Source organism: Typopeltis vanoorti, chromosome 2 (assembly GCF_054136105.1).
Source record: "Typopeltis vanoorti isolate ZY-2024b chromosome 2, IOZ_Tvanoo_1.0, whole genome shotgun sequence".
Lineage (NCBI taxonomy): Eukaryota > Metazoa > Arthropoda > Arachnida > Uropygi > Thelyphonidae > Typopeltis > Typopeltis vanoorti.
This window is the reverse complement of record NC_143550.1, coordinates 157,697,520-157,721,954: the sequence shown is the minus strand read 5'-3', so window position 1 is coordinate 157,721,954 and position 24,435 is coordinate 157,697,520. Positions and strand designations below refer to the sequence as shown.

General features: G+C 36.2%; 1 protein-coding gene across 1 annotated transcript in view; it reads right to left on the bottom strand.

Moving 5' to 3' along the window:
- Positions 1-24,435, bottom strand: part of LOC150109564 (protein Obscurin-like) — a 1,271,613-nt gene that overhangs the window by 1,137,216 nt on the left and 109,962 nt on the right. The window contains exons 14-15 of the mRNA XM_090402667.1: positions 16,718-16,871; positions 5,446-5,621 (exon numbers count right to left, since the gene is read on the bottom strand). Of these exons, the coding sequence (XP_090258793.1) occupies positions 5,446-5,621; positions 16,718-16,871 (330 nt within the window). The remainder of the gene's footprint in view (positions 1-5,445; positions 5,622-16,717; positions 16,872-24,435) is intronic.

The window sequence follows — 24,435 nt, the reverse complement described above, 5'->3', positions numbered from 1 at the left end:
CTACATCCTCTTCTGTCAACCAAGTATCACTGATGCCTATAATTTTTGATGACAAAAACTAGCCAGAGCCAACCCTCTTTCCTGATGCTTTTGGCATTGGTATACATGAATTGTATATCCCCCTTGTAACTTATCATTCCCTTCAAATTGATATCTAAGAAACTACATTCAACATGTTCTGATCATTCTCATACTCAATGGCATGCTCACCTCTGCCTCCTCCCATATTTGATTTTTGTATTTTAAATATTTTGCAAAACAGCACTTTCTCCAGACACATAACTCCATATCCATCCAAATGCAAACAAATTTATATATCAAATTCATTAGCCACAAACTGCATATCTTTCACCCTATGCAACCTATATATTCAATCTGCAAACTCTTCTCAATTCATTGCTTTCATACAATGCAAACAAATATGATTGTACATCCCTTTCCAGTAATTCCTTCAAATTCTGTCTCATTCTATATTTGGCACCTTTTCAACTCATTCCTACATACCCAAAATTATTAACTCTTTCACTTTCTCTCTTTGCATTCTAACAGTGTCACTAACATTTTAATCAAAATCATTGACACAGCCAAAGCAGTTCAAAGAGCACATGGAAATATCTAAGACTCTTCAAAGGACAAGACAACAATAACAATAACATTTTAATCTTCACTCCAAGAAAACAATTTCATTACACTATTATTAAACAATTCACAGAATCATCAAATAATACTGCATTTCACACTCTCCCTTTGCTCTCTCTCATCTTTCCTTTCTTTCTCTTCTCTATGACATCGATTTAACAGATATTTCTCCAGTCATTCAAGCACACATGCACTTTATCCTGTGAAAGAATCCAAGTGAGTGCATTCTTTCCTGTTGGCTCATAATTTTCTTCTTCTTTCACCACCCCTTTCGTGCAAATCTTTTTTTCCCACTTCCTTTCATATTATTTACATTTCATTACTTCTTCCTGTAACTGCCTTCATATTTACATGCTCTCATGCATTTGCATTTTTGCACTCTTTGTAACCATCATTCACCATTCTACTTTTGACACAACTACACACTTTGCTCTATTTGAAATATTTTTGGCATATTCTTTTACCATTTTTGCCCTCCATTCAAAAACCACTCACTCTTGTTAATGAATACACTGCACACACACACAACATCTTACAAAGTCCTGAATGCTAAACTTCTTAAATAATAATGCCTTGTCCAACTTATCATGTTACACTTTAGTTTGCAGTATGTTTCTTTACAACACTAACAAAACATGAGAAAGTTTTTTAGTATTATCATTATCATCAAATTCCTGTCATGTACCCTCAAGGGGTGTACAGGATATGATAGTACTACACAAAAAAAATTACATTATTACTAACTTCCTATCTACAATTTTCCTCCAAATCAGTCTGTTACTTGTCAAGACTCCAACATTATCAGATCTTATATTTCTATCGTCTAAGGCACTTTGTACCGTATCAATCCACCTATATCTTGGTCTACCTCTGGGTCGTTTTGCTGCCAACCTGGCTGAGAACACTTGTTTTGCTGATCTTTCTTCACCCATTCTGTTGAGGTGACCATACCACCATAGATTAGCTCTGCTAACACATTCTTGGATGCTGACAATGTCAAGTTCTTTCCTAATATCCTCGTTTTTCATATGATATTGCCATTGATACCATCTGTTCATGCCTCTAATCTTTCTCAGGACTCTCATATCTGTGGTCTCTAGTCTTTGGTCAAGTGTTTTACTTCTGACCCAGCTCTCAGATCCATAAGTTAAAACTGGTTTGAACACTGTCTTGTATACAGCTAATTTAGTGTTCCGACTAATTTCTCTCTTATTCCATATGAATTTATTCAATTGACTTCCCACCATACCAGCTTTGCTGATTCTGTTGTCTATTTCTATATTTAATTTACCATCTTCAGTAAAAATCGTGCCTAAGTAGCTGAAATGTTTTACTTGTTCCACAGGTTCTCCATTCACAACACAGTTGACATTTTCAATGATTCTGCCTATTTTCATTGTCTTTGTCTTTTTATTGCTGACCTTCATACCATATCTATTACAACAGCTATTCAATTTAGTCAGAGAATCTTGCAGACTTGTAGTGGATTTATTTAGATGTATAACATTATCCGCATAAAGCAAAGAGCTGACATTAACATCTCCAATTTTGATATCATGTTTAATACCACTTTCCTTCATAATGTGATCCATATAGATAATGAATAACAGAGGGGATAATGTACATCCTTGTCTGACACACCAAATTTAACATTAAACTATCTTCCTGTACTTCCTTGAGTTCTATTATTATTATTATTTCAGCATAATATTATTATTATTATTTCAGTATAATATTATTATTATTATTATTAAGAGGGACCTCAAGGAAGTCAGAGACTCATCGAGGGAGGTCACATACTACATGCACCATACTTATTCTTGAATTCATTCACACTGCTTGCACTCACAACATCCAATGACAATCCATTCCAATCATGCATCACCCTTTGAGAGAAAACTCTAGCCCTCACCCCCTTCTTAGACTTTCATTCTCAACTTCCAAGGATGCCCTCTTGTCCTTTCCCCACCCTCCATAAACTGAAAAATTCCATCAATTGAAATCCTGTATGAACCTTTCAGAAGTTTGTAAGTCTCAATCATATCACCCCTCTTTCTCCTGTTAGCTAGTGTCTGCAGTCTACAAATTCTCAATCTGTCTTCATAATCAGTATTCCAGAATCCTGATATCATTTTTAACACTCTCCTTTGTACTCTCTCTCTCTCTCTCCAATATATCAGAATTACAATGTAAACCAGGAGACCAGACCTGGTTTAATTTTGATAAGTGAGGTCTTATCAAAGCCTTGTAAAGAAGCAAAATGACATCCTTATCTTTACATGTGAATGTTCATTTCAGCATTGCAATTTTTTTTTTGAGCTGTATTTGCAATCTTTGCTACCTGGCCCCTGAACTTAACTTCCTATCTACTAACACTCCAAGATCCCTAGCCTCATCAGTTTCTTCTGGCATAATCCCACCAATATAATACAATATTGGATATCTAATCACACCAAAGTGAATGACTTTACATTTACTGACATCCATTTTCCCATACCCACAGTTCCAGTGGGCATGGAAAAATGTTATTGCCCAAATAAAATTATTATTATTATCATCAGGCCTCCATGAAGTCAAAAGACTCATCACAGAAGATCCATTCACTCTCTCTCTCTCACACACATACACACACTGTGTGATGAGCTATGTATTAGCTCATCACTCTCTCTCATTCCAATCATCCACCAATCCCCATGAAAAAAACTATTCCTCATCCCCTTGCTCACATCCTCCTTATATAGCTTCCAGGGATGGCTTCTAGTTCTCCTCCTGTCTCCAGCCATTTTATGAAAAATCTGATCAACATGAATCTGTAATTATCCTTTAGCAACTTATATATCTCGATCATGTCCACTCTCCTCATTCTATCCACTAGGTTCTGAAATTTGCATTCTCTCAATACATATAACTGGGTAGTGTGTGTTAACAGTGATCTTCAACTGTATGTGTATTATTCCTTACATATGTCATTAAGGTCATAAAGTACATAGAGTCAAATATACTGAATTATAAATTTAAATTATCAAGAATATCCTTTAGAAGAATCGTTTTTTAAAAATGTAGAAAGCAGTTAAACTTGTAAAAAAGCAAGTAATCACCACTAATAAACTCCCAGGCTATTTGAAGGAATGCTCCTCGGAATTAATGGTATCTTTTGCATACCTGTTTAACATGAGTTCTGTAGTTAAGTTCCAAAAAAAAGGAATAGAAAGAAGATAAAAATGTTCCACTTCACAAAGGGAGAGATAAGAGCGAGGCTACAAATAAACCAGTCTGTGTTTCTTAAATTGTGGTTAAGGTGTTCGAGAGGTTGGTGAGGACTAGGATTCAAAATTGGGTAGTATTTTTATTGTCAGCATAGCTTTGTTAAGGGAAAGGTTATATTTTAGAGATCTGCTTATGTATTACAAGGTGAAGAATTCACTGGATAAGGGAGATGCACATACATTTGTATACTTGGATTTTTCAAAGATTTTTCAAAGTTACACATGACACGCTTGTAACTAAACTGAAACAGATAACAGATTAGTCAAACAGATAAGTGATTAGATGTTGGATAGGTAGGCATCAGCACTAGGGAATAGTATTTCAAAAGAGGAAGGTCACTAGTGGTGTGCAACAGGGTTCTGTTTTGAAACCATTACTGTTTAACTTGTATTAATAATATTAGGAAAGGTGTAACTAAAGATATGCAAATACTTGCAGATGAGACAAAATTGGAAGAACTATGAGGAGCAGAACAAGTAGAGCAGATGTTGTGGCCTTACAGGAAGATCACAACAGACTAAGTGAGTGGGCAAAGAGAACAGAGCTATCAATTTAATGTTGCAAAGTATAAGGTCTTGAAATCTGGTAGCCAAGGATAGCATGCAAAGTAGAATTAATGGGGAAATTTTGAAGATGGTTGAAGAGATGAGAGATCTGAGAGTGATGTGGACAAAGTTCAGTGGTCGCATTGCTAATATTGTGAGAATATCATAATGGTTTATGGAAATGATGAGGAGAACTTTGACATACAGAAGCAAATAGGTTGAGGCTTACTTGTATAAGGCCTTGATCAAACAACATATCTACTACTGTGCACCTATCTGGTCTCCTGGTTTTCAAGGGAATATCTTATAGAAGGTCCAGAGAAGATTCACTAAGTCAGGTCTGTGGAATGTCAGATATGAAGAAAGATTGAGAGAATGCAATTTGCAGAGTGTTGTGAACAGACGAAGAAGAAGAGGAAGGGATATGATTGAGCCATACAGGTTGGCAATGGAGGAACTGCTACCAGATGAACATGAAGGAGATTTTTCATAGAGTAGAGGGAGACAAAGTGTAGTAAAAGAGGTCATCCCAGGAAGCTGTATGAGGAGGGTGGGAGTAAAAGAGTAAGGAGCAGATTCTTTGCACAGAGAGTATTTGGTGAATGGAATGCATTGACTGAAAGTGTGGTGTGAATGGGCATGGTTGGGTGATCTTTTTGTGTGATGTGGCCCTTCCAGAATGAGATTTTTGACTCCTTGGATGTGTGATGTTAATAATTATAATAATAATTTTGTGCTCAAAAAAAAGTGCTCAATTTTTTATTACCTATGTACTGAATTCATTACCATAAGTAAAATAATTCAGTACATAGGTAAGAAAAATTTGAGCCTTTTTTTTTATCTTCTCATTCAATTCTTTATTTTCAAAATAATGAATCACATAATAAATTACCTTCAACAAAACAACAAAATACATGAACACTTGTGTTAAAAAGAAATATGCAAAAGGATATAAATTTCTTGTCACCAAATAAAAAAAGCACATAACACTCACTTGTTACTGATATATTTCCTGCAGTAACATCTTGTCCCTCACTATTTACTGCCACACAAGAATATTTGCCACAGTCAGTTGATAGCACATTCTCCAAAATAAGCTCATACATTTCTTTGTTTTCTGTTACAGCTTTTATCCGTTCATCTTGTTTGAGTTCCTTGTCATCTTTGTAACTATAAAAACAGTTCTATTTATAACATGCTTATATTTCATTTAATTAAATGAAATATAAGCATGCTTACTGTTAATGCATACAAAATTCTACTAATATCATAATTCAATATATAAAATTTGAAATATTAATGTATACTAGAGGGTATTTTTTTTTTCATTTAAATGGCTAGAGGACAGGCACATCATCATCATCACCAAATTCCTGACATGTACCGTCAATGGATGTACAGGATATTATGATAGTACTACATGAAAAACTTACATCATTACTAACTTCCTACCAACAATTTTCCTCCAAATCAATCTGTTATCTGTCAAGACTCCAACATTATCAGTTCTTATATTTCTGCCTCCTAAGGTACTTTTTATTGTATCAATCCACCTATATCTTGGTCTTCTTCTGGGTCTTTTTCCTGCCAACCTAGCAGAGAACACTTGTTTTGCAAATCTTTCCTCTCTTATTCTGTTTAAGTGACCATGTTAGCAGAGCTTATACATTCCTGGATGCTAACAATGTCAAGTTCTTTCCTAATATCTTCATTTTTAATATGATATTGCCACTGACACCATCGGTTCATGCCCCTAATCTTTCTCAGGACTCTCATATTTGTCTCTATTTGTCATATTTGTCAAAAATGGTCTCTAGTCTTTGGGCAAGTGTTTTATTTCTAACCCAGCTCTCAGATACATAAGTTAAAATTGGTTTGAACACTATCTTGTATACAGCTAATTTAGTGTTTTGACTAATTTCTCTCTTATTCCATATAAATTTATTCAGTTGACTTACTACCAGTTTTGTTAATTCTGTTGTCTATTTCAATATTTAATTCACCATCTTCACTAAAAATTGTGCCTCAGTAGCTGTTTAATTTGTTCTATAGATTCTCCATTCATGATACAGTTGATATTTTCAATGTTACTGCCCTATTTTCAATGTCCTAGTCTTTTTATTGCTGATTTTCATAACCAAATTTATTACAACAGCTATTCAATTTAGTGACAGAATCTTGCAGAGTTGTACTAAATTTATTTAAAGGTATAACAACATCTGCATAAAGTAAAGAGCTGAGATTAACATCTCCAATTTTGATATCCAGTTTAATACCACAATGTGATCAATATAGATAATGAATAACAGAGGGGATAATGTACATCCTTGTCTGACACCAGATTTAACATCAAACCATCTTCCTGTATTTCCTTCAATTCTAACTGCTGACTTACAACTCAAATAAAGACTAAGCATTGCTTGATATAATGCCCCATTGATACCATATAACTGTAGCGTTTGGAACAGCTTTTCTCTTGGCACCTTGTCATATGCCTTTTCCAGATCTACAAAACTTAAATACATATCTCTGTTAGAGGACAGGCACATGATTTCAAAATACAAAAATAAAATGTTATAAATTATTTTTTGTAAAAGAAAACCAATTCATTTTGCAATGCAAATCATATTGTTAGTCATATTGCAATGATCATATTGTTAGTTATTGATAACAAACATATATCAATAACTAACAAACTGAAACACAATAAAGAATTTCATGTGTGGGCATTAAGATTTAATGCTCTCACATGGAACCAATTGTGTAAGTTTTGGAAATTTTCATTTATGACTCTGAAGGGGGGAAATCATCATCATTATCAATTTCCTAATAGGTACCCTCAAAAAGAGTGGGGGTGTTCAGGTTACTATGATAACACTACAGAATAAGTTTCCCATCCCATTCATGTGCCGTCTCCTACCTAGGAGGTTGACTACCATGATGTGACTCATGGTTAACTACAGGCATAACGACATGCGGTGAGGACCCCTATCTCTTCCACATATTGTCGTGAGTATTCATGGCTGTAATTCATGTGTGTTCACGGCGCCGGTTTGCCTGTTCTGAGGGACAAAAAAACCCTCTACCTCCGTATGAAACTGGCTAACTCACCTTTAGTCGAAAGAGACCAGAAAAAGGTTCCACACATCATAGATAGGAATCTAATCCAGGTCTTTCTGACCAAAGGGCTTCGTCTATACCGACTGAGCTATGGAGGCTCAGAATAAGTTTACATTATTAATAATCTCCTATCAACAATTTTCCTCCAAATTAATCTATTATTTGGCAGCACTCCAGTATTGTCATACAGTATCTAACATTTCATTCTTCTAAGGCAATTCTGACTGAATCTATCCACCTAGATCTTGGTCTTCCTTTGGGTCTTTTTCCTGCCATCTTGGCTTCAAACACTTGTTTTGCTAATCTTTTTTCACCCATTCTATTTAAGGGCCATACCACCTTAGATTAGCCCTGCTCACATATTCTTGGTTAGAGTATAATAAATTTAGTTTAATCCTTTATCCAAGTGTGAGCAAACAAAGTTTGCGCCTGAAGTATCTTCAGGACTGGGGTAAGGTGGTAACTCCTATAGGTAGAGATGACCTGCTAATGCTTCTGCCTGGTATCTCAACTTGGGCCTGGCTCCCACTGAAGAGACCTCAATAAAGGTCGAAACTAGTCTGGGTAGTGGCCCTTCCCTTAATGCATAACATTAGACATATCTGCAAGGAGATGTGTTTTGCATTATAAGAGATACTGAGACAGGAGTGTTGGTATCTTGCTCCACCTTTGCAATGAGTTGCCCTGGTGTTGTACCACCTTACCCCAGTCCTGAAGATACTTCAGGTGCAAACTTTGTTTGCTCACACTTGGATAAAGGATTAAACTAAATTTATCATATTCTTGAATGTAAACAATGTGAAGTTCCTTCCTAATGGCTTATTTTTTAATATCACCTTGTTTACCTACCACTGGATTTTTTCAATTGTCTCCTCATCTTCTCTGAACTCAGGCATCCATATCTGAGAAAAGTAGTCCAGATGTAGTCCTCTCAAAGCCTTGTAAAGTGGAAGGATAACTTCGTTTTTTCTTAAAAGTTACAGCCAAAGAAAGTAGTATATCAAGGGGATAGACATGTGAATGATAGTTCATTTGAGGCAGTCTGGTGTGAAATAGTGACCAACACAATCAAATATACAGTTGGTTGCTGCTATAGGCCAGGGGGGGTGCAGGGGGTGATATTGAATTCATGCATCAGCAAATTAGTACAATGAGTGCAGGGTTAGTGATTATTATGGGGGATTTTAATTATGGTGATATCAATTGGAATGAGGAAATATCATGTGGCAAAAAGGAAATGAAATTCATACACCTTCTAAGAGATAATTACTTGAAACACCACATAATTGAAGGGACTCGTGGTGTGAGAGTGTTGGACCTGGTCATTGGTTCAGAGGACATATGAATAAGTAAGATGTCCTTGTTACCTCCAATTGGTGAGAGAGCGATCATGTGGTATTGACTTGGGAGGTTGCAAAATTTGTGGATTTCTCTCTTAAGGAGGAGTATATATGGAACTACAGGTTAGGTAATTATAACAAGATTCAGAGTGAGCTTATAGCCATCTCACAGAACATATTGCAGGGGAAAGATGTTAGCAGCACATGGGATATAATCAGCGGGTATCTGAGGAAGGCAATAGCAGGATGTATTCCCATGGTCAGGAAGACAAACAAGGTAGGCGTTGGATGGATGAGTAGTAGTATCAAGCTTGATCTGCTAAAAAAGAAAATGTTATGGAGAATTTACAAGGAGAAAGGTGATCAGTACCCATGAGAAGTACACGCTCAAGCTAGGAAGGTTACCAGCATAGTAAGAAAAACTAAATCAGATTATGAGAAGACCTTGGCCAAGGAGATCAAGGGTAATGCCAAAGAGTTCTTCTGCTATGTGGCAAGTAAAAGGAAGAATGACTTTGGAAGGATAACCTTAGTGGGTACTGATGGTATTGAACAGAGGTTCCCAACCCTATGCCCATGGGCACCATGGCACCCGTCGACCAATTTGTGCGTGACCGCCGCTGTTCAACCGTGTGCCGTATAGCTTGAAATAATCACACAACAATTCATGGCATGCTATATGACGCATGCATTAATGACACATGACGAGTATTAAATGCACACAATGTAAAGTAGACGTGCATTCGAAGTTGTTCATTCCAGTTTAAGAACTGGAATATCATCATATTCTCCTAATTATGAAGCACTGGCCAATGAAATGCAATGCCAAAGATCACACTAACTTACATATATATATTTAAATTTTTATGTAATGTAAACTTTTAAGTAATAAAAGATTTGATTATAATGTAAACTTTGTATGTATTCATTTAACAAAAGAATTCAAAAAATTTGCTTGAAAAAATAGATGGTGCCCGTTGCCCTACCAGTATTTTAGAATGTGCTCTAGAAAACAAAAAGGTTGGAAACCCCTGGTATTGAGGGTGAACAATTCAGATGTAATAGTAGAATTACTGAGTGATAATTTTTCAAAGGTCAATCACCCAAGTGAAGATATCTCTGTACCTGTAGCAATAACTAATGTGAGAATTGAAGTTAATAAATCAGAGGTACTTAGTATATTGCAGAATTTAGATATTCCATCTAAACCTACAGCAAACAGTGCTGTAGGTTTAGATGGAATATCAGCTCAGGTGTTGCGTGAATGTGCAAAGGAATTGTCAACACCTCTTACATGGTTATTTAACTTAAGTTTCAACTCTGAATGGTCCCTAGGGAGTAGAAGGAAGGCAAAGTTGTTCCTTTGCACAAAGGTGGCTCTAAGACTGCAGTAGTTAATTACAGACCAATCACCATCTCGGGAGTAGTGGTAAAAGTATTAGAAAAGTTGGTTAAAGGCAGAATTCAAGGATGAGTGGCTCTATAGGGGCCAACATAGCTTTGTTAAAGGTCGATCCTGCCTTAGAAATTTATTAACTTTTTGACATCTTTAACAGAATGACATCTGAGTTGGACAAGGGAAATAGCTACACAGTGATGCTCCTGAATTTTGCTAAGGCTTTTGACAGGATACCCCATGGAATACTGTTGTGCAAATTACAGCAGATGGGGATGGATACTAAACTGGTGATATGGATAAGAGAATGACTCAGGGAGAGATACCAGAAAGTGGTGGAGGAGCAGAGTCCAGGATGAGGCAGGTGATCAGTGGCATGCCTCAGGGCTGTGTGCTTGTGCCATTATTGTTTAATTTGTACATAAATGATATAGGAAATGGCTTGAAGGGAGATATTCAGCTGTTTGCTGATGATGCAAAGTTGGGTAGCACAATAAAAAAATCAAGCTGATGTTGAGAGTTTGCAGAATGATTTAAATAAGCTGACAAAATGAGCAAAAGTAATGGATGTTAGTTCAAGGTAGAAAAGTGTAAAGTTATGCATTTTGGTATTAAAAGATTACAGCTGTGTACGACATGATGGAACGGTACTCCAAGAGATCGATGAGGCTAGGGACTGGGTGTTGGTGGATAGGGAGATGAAGTTCAGAGAGTACATTGCTAAAGTGTCCAAGATTGCACACAGGATTACTTGGTTATCGCAGAACACACTAACATCCAGAGATAAAGAGGTTATTATGCCTCTTTATAAGGTATTGATACTTCCACATTTGGATTACTGTGCTCAGGTCTGGTCACCTGGATTCCTTGGAGATGAGGAGATTGTGGAGAGGGTTAAGAGGAGAGTGACTAAGTTGGTGAGTGATGTAAAAAATGCTCCCTACATTGACATTGAGAACTTGTGGATTGCACAGGTTGGTTGATAAGCAGAGAGGAGGGAATATGATAGAAACATTTAAATTACTAAAAGGTTTTTATAAGATTGATGAAGGGGAAATATTTCAGCTATGTGATAGTGATGGAAGAACAAGAGGTCATCCCTGGAAATTAAGGAAAAGTGTGGTTACCAAGGGTGTGAGAACTAGAATTTTCACCTGGAGGATGGTGAATGAGTGGAATGCATTGCCTGACTTAGTTGTGAGTTCGTCTGTAAATGAATTCAAGAAGAGGTATGATAGATATTGTTTTGATAGTTTGGGTCTCCTGCAATGAGTCTATGACCCCATGGAGATACCCATAATAATAATAATAATAACATTGCAATTATCCAATATGATGATTTAACTGTTATCACATTGAATGGTTAAATCATTTATGCCATCAACAACCTCTAAACTTTAACTCATTTTCCACTATCAAACCTAGGTCTCTAGCTTCAACAACCATTTGTTACAAATTACCATTCATATGACAGAATTATTAAACATAAGAGAATAGAATTAATAGTAGAAAAAGGGGTAAGAACAAGGACAAGAGGTCATCTCTGGAAGTTGTGAAAAGATGTAGATGTAGTGACTAAGAGAGTAAGAAAGTTTATTTTTTTAATTGAGAGTGGTAGGAGTGCCTGAGAGACTGGTGAGAATGTCAGTGAACAAGTTTAAAGCTAAAGAGTGGTATGATAAACTTTATGTTGTCTAAGGTAGACCTCCCAAAATGAGTCTTATGACTACATGGAGGTCTGAAATAATAGTAATGATAAATTTTCCTGCAATGCCCTCAGTCCAAAGGAAGTGAAAATGAACCTTGCATTTTCATTTCCTTGAAAATGAAAGGTTCATTTCAAATTTCCTTTCCTTTTCATTTTCATAACCTTGCACTTAACAACACTGAACTGCCTGCTATTCATTGTAATTTGTTCATAAAAACCAGTTTGTTCAGATCAGCCTACAAAGATTCCACATTAGAAATGACCCTTATCATCCTTCCAAACTGAAAGTCAACTTGAAATCATCAGTAAATAAATTACTATCCAGACCAACCACAGTATCATTAATACAAAATTTAAACAAAAACGACATAAGCATAGATCCTGTGGTACTCCAACTGGTCACTTTCTTCTCTTACAATTGGCACGTCCATACATTACTGTGCAAAACCAGCCATTGAATTAGAAACCTTTATGTATGTAAACATCACTTATGTAGCATACATGCAAAATACTTGGTCATGTACAATCACCATGCATTCTTCCAGGCACACCTATTTAAGAATGTTGCTAATCAATAATCATCAGCATTGATCACAATGGGAATCTTTTGGAGTTCAATAAAGTGCTTATTGTGAGTGCACATCTGGCTGGAGCCATGATTTTGAAAACAGCAGAGGTGATTGGTTTCTCAAAAGGTGAGATATCCCAAGTGGTTAATCAGTGAAAAAATAATCTACTTGGCTTGTCTAAGAGATGTAACTGTGGTCCTAAGACATATCTCACCGAATCACCTCCTCAATTCCTATACATAAGGAATTGAGGGGGATTGGTATTAGCAGCTGCATGCATATACATAAAATAAAAGTTTCTAATTCAGTGGCCAGTGTGTGTATCTGACATGTGTTAGTTATATATGTAACAAGCCTATTTTGTATACCAGTTTATTTGTATAATAATTTCCAGTGTGAAATCCTATCATATGGCTTGACAAAATCCCTATTATGGTATATTCATTCCCCTTATTCAACTCTGTGGTCACTACATTATAAAATGAGAGCAACTGCTAAAACAAGACCTATCCTTAATAAAGCCATGCTGTCTTCTATAAGGGAATGAAGGTGATATGCTCTGAATAAGAATCCTAATTACGCAGATACAAGCTCCACAGGTAATAACTGATCTATAATCGGTTGCATCATTTACACAGTAAAAATATATTATTATTATTATTATTATTATTATTATTACATGACACCTCTAGGGAATCTAAGACCTCATCAAGGGAGGGCACCTACTCTAAAACTCTGCCTCCACAACTCAATCCACCAACTACAACGAACCACAACTACACCAACACCATCTACCACCACAACCACTAGTATTTTCACAGAAAATAACAAACATTCATGCTCATGGTGGGATGTATTGTATTGGTTTGTATTGTATATTCTTTTAGTATCTTTGCCAATGAGCCTCCATAGCTCAGTTGGTATAAACAAAGCTCTTTGGTCGGAAAGACCTGGGTTCGATTCCCATCAGTGAATCGAAATGATCAGATAAAGGTTCCTTACGACATGAGGAATCTTTATCTGGTCTCTTTCAACTAAAAGTGATTTAGCTGGTCTCATACGGAGGCAGGGGTTTTTTCACCCGGAAACTGGGGTTTTTAGTCCCTCAGAATAGGCAAACCAGCCCCGTAAACACACACGGATTACAGTCATGAATACTTACGACAATATGCAGAAGAGATAGAGTCCTCACCACATGTCGTTACACCCATAGTTAGTCACATCATGGTAGTCAACCTCCTAGATAGGAGACAGCACTTGAATGGAATGGAATCTTTGCCAATATTCCATGCAATTCCACTTTTGAAGTAGTTTAAATATCTCACACATCCACCTCAAATCTATCTAATTCTACCTTGGCATCCTTAACAGCTAATGGAACACAGTGATCATAATTCAAGTATTCCTGTTTAAGTCTTTATAGAGTGCCACCCAGTGATGCAAATGGTGCAAAACTTTGCAGGAATACATTATGTGTCATGCGGAAGTGATATCTGAGAAAAAAAAAAGTAGTTCCAAAATTTGTCACCAGAAGCATTGTAAACACCAAATGCATGAAATTTCCATATCATGTAACTCAGCAGGTGCCGAGGGGGTTTAAAAAGATGGACATGGAATTTTTCCCTTCATTCTAGTTGTTAAGACCATCCAGAGTGATGGCACTAACCTTGCACCAATGTGCTTTTGCTTGTGAAGCTGTACTACCTAAACAACTGCAAACTGTTGCTGCACTCTGAATTTTCGAATTTTGGTACCTGAACAAATGTCAACAAGGTACACTATCTCCATATGCTCTGCAACAAATGATTAATTATTTTGAAGAAACGGGATCGTTGGGAGTTAGAGCTGGCAGCGGTTGCAAACTAATCAATTCACAACAAGTGAATGAAGTTGCTACTGCTGTTGTGGAGCAAGCCATGAATAACAGCATTAGTTCCTGAAGTGCATGTGCTGTGTCTTACACAACTGTCTGGAAAATTCTACAGAAGATTCTGCATTTCTATTTATTCAAGATAAACCCTGACACAGGAGTTGTGCACACATGCACACAAACAGACAGACAGAACTCTGAAAGTCAACTGACATTCGCTTTAACATTCCTTGCTTGAATGAAGTTGGACGTTGCGTGACCATGGATGATTTTGTGGGGAGATGAGGCTCACTTTCACCTGAATGGAGCTGTGATTACTCACAACTGCCAGGTATGGGATATGCAGAACCCACATGCAATCCAACATATTCCTTTGCTTCACCAAAAGTTAGTCTAGCGTGGGTTTACAGTTTTGTTTATCATTGGAACATTCTTCTTTGAGGATATTCACTAGTCAAGTACTGTGATATGCTCAGTTACTGCCAAGAGATATCATGATATGATAAACAATTTTGTTGTTCCACAGCTACAACAGTGTCTGTGCATTAATTCAGTGATTTTCATGCAGGATTGATCCATACAGGAGGTTCTTCAAGAACATTTCATGGAAGCCAGAGTGATTAGCTATGCGTTTCGCACTGCATTGCAAATTGTTCACCTAATCTGACTCCCCTGTAACTTCTGGCTATCGGGATTTCTCAAAGACAGAATTTATCAGGATCATCCTGATAATTTGCCAGTGTTGAAAGACAGCATAATACAGCATGTGCACAATACCAGTCCTACTGCATTCTGCCATTGAGCACAATGTGTGCAAAGGGATGCAGTTTGTGACATACCAGAAAGCGTAGCCTGTGAACACAATGGAAATGTATAAAAATGTGCTCTTTATGCTTGCATCGCTTTTCCCCTTCTTACTCACACAGAAAAATTATTACATCCACCTTCAGTACATCATGCAGCACTCCTGCTGATGAATTTTGTAACTTTTTTTTTTCTCAGATATTGCATGTATCCTGCAAAGTTTCACTGCAGTTGAATCACTGGGTGGCACACCACAAAGCCTTAAACAGGGATACTTTAATTATGATTATATACTTACTAAAGTGACTGCTTAACAACTTTGCCATTTCTAAAACATCTGATACTTTCCTATCTTCCTTCACATTTACTAAGGGTATTCTTCCATGGTCATTTTTTCTTTTACTTGTCAGACAAAAAAAAATTCTCTCAAATTGACTTTTCTTTTCCTGCCAAACTAACTGCTTTTCAGAGTCTAATTTCACCCTTCTTCACCATAGTTGTCACTTTCAGATTTTTATACTACTCCTGGATGTTGTGATTGCCTTTCTCCCAGTATTAAATCCACATTTTCTTTTTTATACAGTTCTTGCTTCACAGTCTCTCCTAACTCTATGCAAGCTGTAAGATATACCTTCAGATATCTTTTGATATGATGATGATTCCTGTAATACTCAACAAAACATTGGCTATGAGGATAGACTGAAGGCAGTAATCTTCTAGATAGAAGATGAAGGGATGATAATGTGACAAACATTTAAGCTTGTAAGGTATTTAGTGGAGAGACTTTATATGGTAGAACAAGGACTGTTGCTGGAAGTTGTACAAAAGAGTGATAAGTAAGGGAGTATAAAGCAGCTTTTAATTATTTAATATACAGTATAGAATGGCAGGTATTCAACTGGAGTGGAGTTCCTGCCACTCTCAACCTTTCGAGGAGTGGAATGCACTCCTTGGAAGGTTGATGAGAGTGTACACCAACAGTAAATGAGTTTACTGTCGGTGTACTTTTCTATTCAGATCTGAATAACAGTGATAATTTAGCACTTCTCTGAATTGCTAAATTACCACTGTTATACTTGTGAAAAGCAGTCAATGAATAAAAATAAAAAACATGGAGATGTACAAAATTTTCTTTAAAATTAGCCCTTCTCCTCAATTATCCTAGTCTCACATAAGTAACAGCAATAAGATTCTCACTATAGACTGTTAATAAAATATGTGCCCTTACAACATTTTTGTTTTACAAAATAAATCTTCTTATGTTTATGAATTATTTCTTATAACCTTTTAAATTGAGAAGAGTTAGTGGAAAGAACAGCATACATATGCAACAAAGAGTCAAATATTTTTTTTTTACATTTCAAAAAAAAAAACATACCTTATCATTCTGTGTTTATTATTTATTATATACTACTTATCTGATGAAAAATAAGAGTGGAATCAGATAAAGGGCACGTACAAAGTAACCTTTGGTTCGGGATTTCCTTGTACAGTGACACAAAACCTTACAGATGTACCTTCCATCAGTTCTATGTCTTTTAGCTTCTCTATAAAAGATGGAGGATATGGAAGTGTTGTTCCTCCAGGTGTAACAGGTCTGGTGGTTTCTTCATCTAAAAAAAAAATTGTCTTTAAATTATCTCTTTGAACAAAAAAAAAAAGAAAAAAGAAAGAAAGAAATGTTAATTAGGACTATATACAACTAAATACACACCCAAGAATAATCTGGAAACATTAGTTGCCTCAGAGAATGCACATGCTCTTTTATACACACACACTGATCCCATACCCCAAAGTCAGACCTATAAGCATATCAGTGCTGTGTGGGATGCAGATGAGGACTGAGAAAGAAGTTTATTGTTATTTTTCTTGAATAGCTGCAGGTTACAGTTGTTTGGGAATGCTTCATGAGGAAGGCTGTTCCAAAGGAGAGAGGCAGTGTGTGTTTGCAGTTGCAATGGTAAGGGATGCTGCCACTGTTGTTTTAACAAGTCCAACAGAAAGTGAAGGAATGATGGTTGACAGTCTTCCATAAAGATGCACTGAGCATTTTTATGGACGTTTTAGGCCACCACAAACATGTGAGCAGTATTCCAAGAATGGAAGAATTTGTGGTTTTGTATAGTAAGTAGCCAGGTGAGTGAAAAATAGCATTCTGAGCATTAGTTCAAGGAGAGAAATCCAATCCTGTATGGTGATCTGTGAATTACTGAGGGTAAGGGTAGGTGAGCTGAAATTTTTTTTTTTTTTTCATCTTCTTTTGCAAGAGAAAAAGCAAGAGTGCATTTTGGTAGCATTGAAGGTTATTATTAGACTGTCCTCACCTCCATTAAAGGAAAGGTATTGAGATCAGTGCTGATCAGATAAGGCACTGGCTGAAGATGATTCTTGGAGCTTGGGAAGGCAGAGGACTACATGATTTGTGAAATTAGCAAGATGAATAGAGAGTACTATCATCAGCAAAGCTGTGAATAGGCACTTTAGCATGTGAATTCTCCAATTAATTAAATGAGGCTGATGCATGTGTATTCTCCAATTAATTCAAAAAGAAATGAAACTGATGAACTGGCTTCAAAGCCCTTATAAATATTGCTTATATCATGACCAGATTTGAACCAAAGCATGCACATGTTGTAATGCTTGATTTTGGTTTGACTAACAAATAAAGAGAAGATCCAAACTTTGGTGTTTGTGTGGGCATTCAGGAAAGGGTGGCTGAAATTATTAAATTTTTTGGCCTCCTTCCATTTTGCATTCATTTGTGTGACAATATTCAAATTATCATGACAGAACTCATATGCCCCCCCACACACACACACACATATCCTTAGTTTAGTTTCAAACAGCAGACTTCATGCAGCAGTTACCTGTTTCTTGCACCACCACTTTCTGCAGTGAATTATCATTAAAGGACTATTATTATTAAAAAAAAAAAAAAAAGCAGGCGCTTAACGAAGCGAGTGTGACAGAAAGAAGTGGTATAAACATCACAGATAAGTGCTACATGAAGTCCACTGTTGTTTGAAACTAATAACTTGAGAATTAGAGAAACTTTATTTGAGCCCTGATCGTGTTATGTTAATATGAACAGTCCGTTTTAATAAAGAAATAAAAACTTTTAACTATTTTTCTTTGTCATACTTCACATTAACGTTATAAAACCAAAACAACTTCTTAGTGTGTCCTCTCATGATGATTTCGAGTACTCCTTGGAGGTGTCACATATCCATACAAAACAGCGCTTTTCTCCAATAAATTTACTGGAAAATAAAGTACTTCCCTTCCACAAAGGGAATACTGTACTTTATTTCCAATTAATTTTTTTTATTAGTAAAAAATTGCAATGAATTTATTTTCATGTCTCTTGACAACACACAAACTGCGATCCACACACACGCAATGAAACATTTCCCTTAAAAAAAATGGGGTGCATGTGTAGCATTCTCTCTCTCTCTCTCTATATATATATATATATAGAACCAGAAATATATTCTATATATTTCTGGTTCTATAATGCTACACTGCCAGAACATTTCTAATCGCTGACTAGAGGAACCTGTTTTTTGGCAGTTTTTTTTTTTTTTTTCCTTTCAACCGATTACCAAGTTAGTCAATCTCTGGAGCAAATGAATACCTTTTCTTCTGCTGCAAACTCAGATTTTTTTTTTTTTTTTTTTTTAACCAAACATCTCTGAAAAATTCTACTGCAAACCACCACTTCATATTATAGTTCGCCCACCGATTTGAGGTCCCTCGACACTTCTGCGCATGTCAGAAAAAGGAGAATCCATTCCGATAATAGGGTAATCAGTCTGTCCTCTGGGATGTAATAATAAACAAACTGAGTTTTTTATTATTACAGGTCGGAAAATTTAGCTTTTCTTTGACGAACATTGCTGTTTTTAAAGTGCAACTATTTTGCTTGTATAACAGTTGGAAAAATGTACGTAGAGTGTTAATAAAATTAAAAAAGCTATAGCATAAAACAAAAATGTAACTAAGTTTATTTTTAAGAAAGTTTTCTATAAAATAAAAATAATTATACAGAAAAACAGAAATTATTTCAAATGAACTTAGATATTCTAAACTTACAGTTGAGAGAACTGAGGCACTTTAATGTCCTAAACTGATTAATTATTTATGAATTGTTGTGACCCTCAATAGCATGCAAAAAAATGTTGGAAAAAATACCATTGTCAAATTCTTTTAATCTTCAGAGTCATCTGAATCGGTGTCTGAATCGCCATCACTTTCACTTAAACTGATCACCATAGGTTATTATTATTATTATTATTATTATTATTATTATTATTATTATTATTATTCCTGATACCTCCAAGGAGTCCGAAGACTCATCGCGGGAGGACATCAACTGTCTCTACACCTTACCTCTACTACGAATCAACGCCATCTACCGCCCACCTCCAACACCACCACAACTAGTAATTTTTGTCTGTAAATTGCGTGTGTTCTGAAGGGCCGATTTGTATGTATGCGGGATGAAAAACCCGAGTTTCCGGGAGAAAAAACCCTGCTAGGTTCGCACAATTCTTCGATAATTCCGTCTCTATCCCAATATATATTTTTCAATGAGGTGACATGAGAGCAATATTTTCCCCACTTTTGAACTGTAATACTTTCAATCGCCTGTTCTGAAAGCTTAAAAAGTTTCGACAAGTCAATATTCCCAGTTACGTTGCGATGGCGAATGAAACTTTTCACTTCTGCCCAAACATACTCAATAGCATTAATATCGCAATGATATGGTGGTAGCCTCAAAGCTAGAAATCCATGCTCTTTGAGCATCGTGTCGAATTTAAATAGTTTAGTTGTGGGCGAGTTTCTTTTGACCAAATTAAGCAATTCAATTTTTCGCATATCTGGGGAATTAGAAATGTTATTTGCAGAGAGCCAATCCATAATAACTTGCTTCTTATTAGAGCAATTTGGAACTTTGTTTAATCGAATAGAGTGATATGAAGCATTATCAATTATAACAGCATTTTAGGAAGGTTTGGAATCAGTTTTTCTTCTGCCCACTTTTCGAAAATCGTAGAATTCATTTGCCCATGGTAATCTCCAATAGTTGAATTGGCTTTGTATAGTAAGTTTGAATTCGCTAAAAAACCCATTTCTCCACCGGCACACAAAATTATTATGCGCCGCGAGGCATTTCCGGTTTGTAGCACTCCACATTCTTCTTTAGACTGCCAACATTTTCCATAAGTTAAATTACTATCAATCCAAGTTTCATCTAGATACACAATCGGTCTTTTCTCCTCCCTGAAACGTCTTATTGCTCTCAAATACTGCGTTCTACATAAAACAATGTCACTTCGCTCCATGATAAGTTTCCTTTTATTCTGGGACTTTTTAAAACAAAATCCGATTTCATGAAGTATTTTCCTTAAAGTTTCTCTTTTCCAAGAAAAATTAATTTTTTCTTTAAGCACAGGAATCAATTTCGGAACAGTTGGCACTCTTTTCTCGACCACGTAAAATTCGTGAATAGTTCTTCTTATAACGTGTACATCAAAATCGTTCAAAGCTACGGTTTCGATGGTTTTCTTTCTCTGGCGCTTTTTTTTAGGAGATTTAAATTTTGGCTTACCTTCACCTTTTGATTCCCTACGAATTCTTTTAACAGTCGACCCCGATACGCCCGCAATTGCACTTGCACGTTTTATGACTTGAGAAAGGGGAACAAGAAGACGGCCTTCTGACGATTCTTTTTCGCAGAATGTCAGCACATTATTCAATATTCTTTTGCAAGAGCTACTGAAACGTGTAACAATAGAACTTGTTGACTGTACTGGATCCATCATATACAAATTAATAATAAAAAAATAATGCAAAAAGAGAACAACAAAAATCAAGCTAGGTACTAGTACAGCGACAAACAAGAAAGCACGTGATTTCGCATGTTGGCGACCAATTCGTACATCCTTCATTTCTTTCTCCCCTTCAGCATGAATCGACTATTCTTGGCACAAAGCCAAGAAGGGATCTAGAAATGGTGGGTGAACTATATCTAAGGTTGAGAGCTGCGTTCTACGAAAGTTAGTTGGAGATGGAGTGGGTGAGCGCTCCATCTGCACCCTTTGAAAAATGAAAAAATGTTGGAAGATTTATATTCATATTTATAAACTCAATTCAGGTGCATTTTATTGAAATTATGACAGTTGAAGAATCAGTTACATGAATTTGCTCAGACATAACTAACTGAGACAACATTTGACTGAGGTAATAGGTTAGAGATGGGCTTTAAGGTTTCATACACTGATAACAAAGGCCTGTGCAGCTAAGTGGAAGTGGCTTAGTTAACCACTTCATACTGTGCATGTCAATCATCACAACACAAGTCCATTATAGCTGAGCAGGAGGAACATTTTATATGCATGTGTGAGTGAAAGAGAGAGAGAGAGAGAGAGACTATTTTCTAAAAAGAGTCATCAAAATCTTGAAGTGCACTTTAGGAATCCTAATGCATAATTAAACAACAGTTTGCTAAGATCCTATAACAATTTATATTCTTAATAATAGTAAAACAAACGGAATAAGTGTACAAAACTGAATGTAACTAAGAATATAATTATTGTTATGTATCTATTCTTATGTAATTAGAACTAACTATGGAAAAACTAAAAAATGTCACAAATGCTATAAGAAATGTCTTAAATATAATATAATTTTTAAAAAAGATTAAACGACTGAAATGAACTCACATATAAACCATAATATACGTAAATAGACTCAATGAGTGGAGGACAGGTAACTATTATGGGGGGTTTCAACTATGGTAACATTGATGGGGGGAGAGGACAAATGGGAGGAAGGAAATGAACTATTATGAATATGACCATATTGCCACCAATTGGTGAGAGTGATCATAAGGTATCATGTGGGAATTAAATGGATGAATAACACCATTAAGCTTGAGCTGCAAAAAAAAGAAACAATTGTGGATAAAATTTAAGGAAAAAAGGTGACTTGTTCTTTCGATATGCTGCAAGTAAAAGAAAAAATGTATACGGCAAAATGATTCTAAGGAACGCCAATGACTTGTTCTTTCGATATGCTGCAAGTAAAAGAAAAAATGTATACGGCAAAATGATTCTAAGGAACGCCAATTCTATTATTTCTAAGCGAACACTTTGCAAGAATATATCATCCAGGCTGTGATATTGCAGAATGAGAGAACGAATGGCTGATATAGGAATTGAAGTGAATGAAATGGAGGTGAATAGTATATTACAGAACTTTAATGTAAATACATCTGTGGGATTGGATGGTATACCAACTCGAGTCTTACGTGAAGCGGCAAAAGAATTGTCGGTTCCCATCAACATATTGTTTAATTTAAGACTCAGCTCTGGGTTAGTCCTGACGGGATGGAAAAAGGGGAAGATGGTTCCATTGCATAAAGGAGTTCCAAGACTGCTGTTGCAAATTACAGCCCGATCAGGAATCATTGTCAAGGTTTTGGAGATATTAGTCAAGAGCAAAATACAGGAATGGATACATGAAAATGGCACACTGTATGGAGGACAGCATGGTTTTGCGAAGGGTAGATCATACCTCAGTAATTTGCTCACGTTTTATAATACAGTGACGGCTGAACTGGATAAGGATAATGGATTTACAGTGATACTGTTTGACTTTGCTTAGGCCTTTGGCAGGATACCACATGGAATTCTAATCGGTAAACTGCAGCACATGGGAATGAATAGGAGGGTGATTGATGGAGATATATCAGAGAGTAGTTTAGTCCAAAGTAAGGCCTGTTACTAGTGGTCTGCCACAGGGTTCTGTTCTTGGACCACTGCTATTAAATTTGTTCATTAATGATTTAGGGAAGGATATGAGAGGAACTGTTCATTTATTTGCTGATGATGCAAAGTTTGGTAGAGCAATAGTGAGTGCACATGTTGTCAAAATTTTGGAGGATGATTTGGATAGATTGGCAGTCTGGCCTAATGAGAATGGATATCAGTTTACTATAGCAAAGTGTAAGGTTATGCATTTTGGGGTGAAAAAATTAGCAGCAGTATATCACATTGGTGGAACTCTGCTCCAGGAGGTTGACGAAGCAAAAAATTTGATGTGTTGGTGGATAGGGAGTTGAAGTTTAGGGGCATGTGGCAAAAGTGCCTAAATCAGCTCATCAGATCACTTGGCTACTGAAGAATACTTTGACGAGCAGAGATAAGCAAGTTATTGGTCCTCTTTATAGAGCCTTGATAAGACCCCTACTGTGGCCAGATCTAAGCCCCTCGGTTTCTTCTTGATGGGGAGGAGGATCCAGAGGCGAGTGACTAAGATGATAGCTGGTCTATGGAATGAACCTTATGAGAACAGGTTGAAGATCTGTGGGTTATAGAAATTGATTGAGAGGGGTGATATGATTGAGACATTCAAATTACTGAAGGGTTTTACAAGATTAATTCAGAGGACATTTTTCAGAACAGGTGATGGGAGAACTAGGGGCAATCCATGGAAATTGAGCAAGAATGTAGTTGGCAAGGGTGTTAGAACTAGGTTTTTTACTTGGAGAGTGGTGAATGAGTGGAATAAGCTGCCAGAGTTTGCTGGTGCAATGACTGTAAAGGAATACAAAGAAAAGTATGATAGATACTATGGGAATGCCGAATAGTTGTTCTTGATATGATTTTTATGGCCTCCCTCGATGAGTCTACAGACTCCTTGGAGTTACCCGTAATAATAATAATAATAATAATAATAATAATAATAATAATAATAATAATAATAATAATAATAATAATAATAATAATAATAATGGGTTTGTAATAAATACCTGTCAGGATAAAACAAGTGTATATATTGTAAACATTATTTACTATGTGTATGTTCTACGGGTTTAATAAAATAGTCTCAGTGGAAGTGACGCTGCCATTCTCCGCGCTTGGTCGCCCGAAGCACGGGCAAGCTAATTTTCTCACTTAAACTCGGGTTTTTCGTCCCCTAAATTCGAGAATATCGACCATAGAACCACACTATTTCAGAAAACATATTATATTAGGGTTAAGTATACCAGTAGATGGCAGCACTTATTTGCCAGTCTCTTTGTCGCTTGCCGATTATTGATATTCGTGTGCCAGATATCTCTGATTGGCTACTAGTAGTGACTGACTTGATCGCTCATTTTCCTATAAGCAG